Source organism: Gossypium hirsutum, chromosome D08 (assembly GCF_007990345.1).
Source record: "Gossypium hirsutum isolate 1008001.06 chromosome D08, Gossypium_hirsutum_v2.1, whole genome shotgun sequence".
Taxonomy (NCBI): Eukaryota; Viridiplantae; Streptophyta; class Magnoliopsida; order Malvales; family Malvaceae; genus Gossypium; species Gossypium hirsutum.
Window position 1 is genome coordinate 50308972 of NC_053444.1, and position 6195 is coordinate 50315166.

General features: G+C 32.5%; 1 protein-coding gene across 2 annotated transcripts; it reads right to left on the minus strand.

Moving 5' to 3' along the window:
• Positions 1-51: 51 nt before the first annotated feature.
• On the minus strand, positions 52-4435 carry LOC107900915 (polygalacturonate 4-alpha-galacturonosyltransferase). Of its 2 annotated transcripts, none has more exons than XM_016826697.2 (11): positions 4091-4435; positions 3850-4004; positions 3168-3202; positions 3005-3064; positions 2756-2884; positions 2557-2617; positions 2441-2481; positions 2031-2365; positions 1555-1912; positions 832-1413; positions 52-589 (listed from the first exon to the last, which is right to left on the minus strand). In XM_016826697.2, exons 2-11 carry the CDS (start codon positions 3989-3991, stop codon positions 314-316), a joined length of 2019 nt encoding a protein of 672 aa, XP_016682186.1. In that variant the 5' UTR covers positions 3992-4004; positions 4091-4435; the 3' UTR covers positions 52-313. The 2 variants fall into 2 exon arrangements, with proteins under 2 accessions (XP_016682186.1, XP_016682187.1); XM_016826698.2 differs by having other exon boundaries at positions 2557-2605; positions 4091-4428.
• Positions 4436-6195: the final 1760 nt, after the last annotated feature.

Sequence of the window (6195 nt, forward strand, 5' to 3'; positions counted from 1 at the left end):
CACATAACATAAATGCTCATACATATTAAATCTTGCAAAAACGAGCCCTTATTGAAGAAAAAAAAATACAGTGGACTACTTTCCATATAAGGTTTCCATATTCTGTCTAAAATTGAACTTACATCCAAAAAGGGGAAAAAAAGGATCATAGTGTGTCTTTCACAGGTTAACATTCGTACACAGTTAACTCGTTCCAATGGGCGAGTCCTCAAGGGGATGAATTTAATGAATTACAAAGAAGAATAATCAATGTGGGGGGAGGGGGGGAGTAAAGCCAAAAAGGAAAAAAATGAAATGCTTTAATTAATCAGGTTTACTCACTAAGATTGCAGCTGCGAAGGTAGGGATGATCATACTTGATGTATTTGGTCCAGTATGATCGATATTTGGTCATTGCCAGCTCGAGCCAGGGTTTCATGTTGCCATTGTAGTGGATAACTGCGGCATGTTCAATTTCTTTTTTGTCTACGCTTGGATTGTAGCCAAGACCGAGTACATGCCATGACTTCTCAAGCGGATGTGTGAGACCGTAAAATGTAATCAACCCAGGAGGGAGTGTCCCAAGCTTCCACAATGCTCTATCTTCATTCTGATACAACAGTTTAAAGGGCAAAAAAAAAAAAAAAGAAAAGAAATCAGAACAGACAACAATTATCCTGCAATTTAATAACATGAATAACTTAAGCAACATGTCAGCTAGAATAATACAAGATGATTCAAGAACTCGTTGATTCGACCTCTAAACAACTAAATGACTAATCTATATACATGGATGAAGGAGGAGAAAATAAATAAAATGAAATCAGATAAATGGTCTTTCCATCGACTCACCATATTTTGCCACTTGTGGTATATGCCAGTGATATCCCTCTTTTTCCACTCCTTGAGATCAAACATATTCATTCCATATGCCCACCCGCAAGCATTAGGATCAAAGTTTCGTGAAATATGAGGATTTGAGAAGTTTAGATACTTATCAAAGCGGTGAAAACTTTCACCACAAGTTTCTACTGCACCATTTACCTTCCCATGTAGATCCACAGACCATAATCCGGTCAAGTCATTCTGGACAACAATGTCATCGTCAAGAAAGAGGATCTTATCTAACTTGGGGTATACTTGTGGCAGATAGAACCGCAAGTGGTTTAGCATTGATAGATACTTTGGGTTTCGATACTTCAAGTTTGAAGATGCAGACTTGGTTGGATTATCTGCCTTGAAGTAATACTCCTTCATTGCAGAAGTCTCAAGCTGCCGTAAAACAGGGCAATAGGATGAATTAAGCCACTTGAATTCATCAACATTTTCAACATTAATGGTGGCCTTTCCAGGGGGATTTAACAGAAACCACATGTTCATTGCTCCAAAATTAAGTTTATCAGTAACAAGATGGAAAACATGTTTTAAAGGATCCTGCAAGACCACGAAGGGAAGATTTAGTCAAGACTGCTGCCAAGCCTCAATTCTTAAAGATCTTACAATCAGTTCTGTTCTAGAAGTGCAAAAGGTAAGAACAATCAAGACTGTTACGCAAGATAAGGCAGGTTGTATCACCTTGGCATTCATGATAGTTGAGTTGACAACAACTGATGCAGCCAAGACATTATCAGAGAAGAGAGCATAATGGTAGAGGTTTGGATTTTCCAAGTTCTCACTTCTAGGGAACTTTCTCTTCTCCAAGGGAAGGAGATAGTATTCTATGGTCAAACGCATAGACAAGCAATGGATCGCATTGGGAATTGTTTTGGCAGCCAATTGACTCAAGAACGTGCTCTGTTTTTTCAAGCTCCTAACTTGTTCGTCTGATATCTGAAGCATTGCTCTGAGCTTTCCAGTAACCAACTTGCAATCATACAATTGCTCTCTTGCTATTGATAGAACCTTGCCCATTGCTTTAATTTTCTCAGGTGCACTAAACAAAGTTGAATGAGAACACAGAATAAGAAATTGCAAGAATCACCAAGAGCGAAAACAGAAGGAAACATAGACTGCACATTGTCAATGAGATTACAGATATACCATTCTTTTACCTGTGAGGTAGATCAGCATCAACTGTTGACTCGCCTACAGCACGCTGACTCTCTTTGACCCTGATCTTCAGTTCTTGTTGCAAACCAAGCTTATTTTTCATTTTTGCTATGCCTATATAAACCTGTGCCATTATAATTTGATCCCTCATCAAGCGCACTGTGGAATCTGAGTTCTCATTCTCAATTTCTCTCCTCCATATATTGTATCTACCCAGAACAGCAGAGTCCACAGCTCTGGATCGTTCAATGGCAGCATTTTCAAGTTTCAAAGTAGCTTCATCATCTTGGTGCACCAATTCAGCAGCCCGCTTTGCACGTCTATTATCTCTAAGTTGCTGCAAGGAAGTAGCATTTATAATTTACTTTTTTATATCACTAGAGCATATGGTGCATCAAAAGATGTTAATTACCCTTCGAAGTGTTTTAGCAGGTGCATCAGGTGAACGATCATCTGCATGAGACAGGCATGTCAGAATGAAAGAAAATTATGTCTAGAGCATTATGCATATATTTCAGGTGAGATTACCGTCTAGAAGCTTTCCATCTTTGGACATTTCTTGTTTCAATTCTGCAGCCTTTAGGTTTGGCTAAGAACATGTGAGAATCCAATATACATCAATAAATCAGAAACTAAAAATGAAAAAAGAAGAAGGTAAAGGCTGTTAAATATAGAAAAGCGCTCAAAATATGAGACCGATGAGGTTCATCATTAATATGAAACCAACCTGAGAAGTAGCATCATCTTCAACTGATGTCTCCACAACTTCCCATGATGCAGACAAGTTGCCTTTTCTGAAAGAATCTAGACTTAGCGGCCCCAGATCAGCTGTGCTTGTAGTTACAACATCAATAACCTAGAATCAATCCAAGTAAGGCATCACCAGACAAAAAAATAATCAACATTTTGAACCTATCCCTTGTTAGAGCAAGAAATATAATTAATTCAGATGGAATATTCTCCGCCATGAACTTACCTCTTTAGTGAAAAGGTTTTTGATAGATTGCAATGCCAGCCTTTCCCTCCAATCAACATTCTGCAAAATTCAACCATTTTAAAACCATATATAACGAGTATATAGAAGCCACGTGAGTCGGTCATTATATCAGCAATGTAAATGGAAAAGCTTGAGATGAAACCTGCTTGGTATAACCACTTTGAACATTATTTTGATCTGCACAAGAAACAATAATCGGTGGAAAGATCAGATGCAAGCAATTGGAAAACACCAAAGTTATTAAAAAGGCAAGATACTCAGACATGGATAACAACACAATTGAATTCACATCTCAAATTTAGATTAACAAAACAAATTCAGCAAAGATTAGCTGAGCTGATTAGATGAAGACTAAGGTTCAATTAAAAATCCGCTGAATTTCTAGGTTAAAAGTTTCTTTTTTTTTTTTTTGAGGAAAGGTTAAAAGTTCTATCAATGCGAATATTAAATTTAAATTAAGTGCAGCAACAAGTTTCAGCTAAAATCGAAACCTATTAGGAACGAGAATTTGCGATAAATGTTGTGTAACTAAAGTAGACCACTTGATCTTAAACTTTTATAATCAAATCACATGTCAAAAACTAAAGAAAGAAATAACCAACCAAATAACAGAATCAATCACTAAAAAGTTACGGCATTTTAATTTTTTATGAGAGCAAAATAACACATTTATCAATCAATTAAACAAACGAATTAAATGATATCATTTCGAAACTAATTTTCTGAAATGCAAATAGCAAAATAGCAAAGTGAGATCTGCAAAATAATTAATTAAATGCGGGTGGAAATAAAGAGAGAGAGAGAGATAAAAAAAAAGAGCGAACCAGATATATACAGTCCACGACCGACAAAGAAAACAAGCGGAGCGAGAACTGAGAAGAGAACGAGAATCACGATAGGGAATCGAGATTCAGAACTTCTGTTCCTGTGGACGCCAACACTGGATAGCCCCCGCTTCAACGCCATTGGCAATCAAAGCCTAAGAACAACAAAAAAAATCATCCCGAAAAACAAAAACAAAAAAAGAGCGAAGAATCAAAAGGAGGGAAAAAAGAAGAGAATTACGAGTTTAACAGTGAGGAGATCTCGTGAAACTGAGAGCACAGCAGATCCGTATCAAAGCTAGCAGCAGGAATGAAAATCCATAGCAAATCAATCATCAGATAAAGCGTTAATCAGATGACTTTTTTTTAAGCGTTTGCAGAGAAGCAAATGCAGTGAGATGAAGAAAGCGTTAATTAGGATTTTGCCCTAAGCAAAGAAAGAGGGAGTGTGTGATAATGGCGATTAAAGTTAAAAGAGGTGAACTTCAATCTCGGCTGGGGACTGGGCTTTTTCTTTTCTTGTTTTTTTTTTTTTGCTGTTTGTAATGTAATTTCTTTCTTTTTATCCTTTTCGCTCTCGCGTCTTTGAGAGAGGAGATAATTACTCTTTTTTAGGGGAAAAAAACGTCAAGCAGCCGACATGGAAGATGTCGTTTCCATCGCCAGTCTGGCCGGGAGCATGGGACCAACTGATTTTATTAATAAATTAGCTTAAGGATGCAAAAAAAACTCTCAAATCTTTTTAAAGAAAAGTAATTAAGTTTTTTTTACTCGGTACTTAAACTTTTAAATTGCATAAAAAAAATATTTTAATTTTAAAAAAAAAGTAATTAAGCCAATGTTTTTATTAAAAATTAGAAAAATATAAAAAATTAAAATCAATAAAAGCTATAAATATTATTAACTTTTAATAAAAAATTAAAATATTAAAAAAATATTAAAAATTAGAAAAAATATAAAAATCGTAAAAAATATAAAAAAATTGTAAAATTTTATAAAAAACATAAAAAATTATAAAATTTTATAAAGTCGTAAGGAAATTATACAAAATGTAAAGAAATATAAATTTCGTAAAAAATTTATAAAAATTATCTTACCAAAAGAAGCATTTTATAATTTTTCTATAAATTTTATTTATTTTTATTTTTTTATCGTTTCTCGTCACATGTTATGCTGTGTTGCGGCACGTGATGATTTTAATTTAAAAAACCTAGGGTTGTTAATTTTTTTTATGATTTTTATAAAATTCAATATTTTTTTTTATTTTTTTACGATTTTTATAAAAAATCTATTTTTTAATAAATTTTAAATTTTTATTAAAATTTAATAATTTTTCTAAAATTTATTATTTATTATTTTTTCTATTTTCTAATAAGAGCAAGGGCTTAATTGCTTTTTTTGAAATAGTTTGAGGGCTTTTTTGATACATTTTAAAAGTTCAAGTGATCAATTGAGTGCAAAAAAAGGAGGGGCTTAATTGTTTTTTTTTTTTTTAAGTTTGAGGACTTTTTTCACATTTAAGCCTAATAAATTTATAGGACTTCGTTTAATTTTATATCAGGCTCTTTCAATCCAAATAATAATAATATTAATGTTTAATTGTGTAAAAAGCCCTCAAACTTTTTCCAATAAAGGAATTAGGCCCCTGTATTTCTTTTTGCACCTAATTGGGCACTTGAACTTTCAAAATGCCTCAAAAAGGCCCTAATTTTTTTTCAAAAAAAGCAATTGAACCCCTGCTTTTTTTTTCTATACTCAATTGGATAGTTGAACTATCAAAATGCATCAAAAAGACCCATTGACTAGTAAGGTTAACGGCCCCTAATTTTTTTCAATTAAAGCCACCCCATGACACAATCACAGTGTGACATGTGGCAAAAATTTTTAAAAAAGAAAAATCAATAAAAATTATAGAAATTATTAAATTTTAATAAAAATATAAAAAATTAGAATTTTTTTATAAAAATAGTAAAATATCACGTGTTGCAACACGGCATGCCATTTGGCGAAAAATGATAAAAATAAAAATCAATAAAAGTTATAGAAAAAAATATAAAATGCTTCTATTGGTACGATAATTTTTATAATTTTTTTACGAATTTTATATTTCTTTACATTTTTTATAATTTTCTTATGACTATAAAATTTTAGAAATTTTTTTCTATATTTCTATATATTTTATAATTTTTTATGATTTTTATAAAATTTTACAGTTATTTATTTTTTTTATTTTTATATTTTTTCCTAATTTTTAATAAATTTAAATATTATTTATAACTTTTATTGATTTTTATCTTTTTATTGCCCCATGTCACGCTGTGGTTGTGGTACATGGTAGCTTTAACT

Coding starts and splice junctions, on each gene's coding strand:
- LOC107900915 (XM_016826697.2), bottom strand. CDS start 3,991: ATGGCGTTGAAGCGGGGGCTATCCAGTGTTGGCGTCCACAGGAACAGA. Junction 3,203..3,849: donor TCGTGGACTGTATATATCTG/GTTCGCTCTTTT, acceptor TTTCTTGTGCAG/ATCAAAATAATGTTCAAAGT. Junction 2,885..3,004: donor AAAACCTTTTCACTAAAGAG/GTAAGTTCATGG, acceptor GATTGATTCTAG/GTTATTGATGTTGTAACTAC.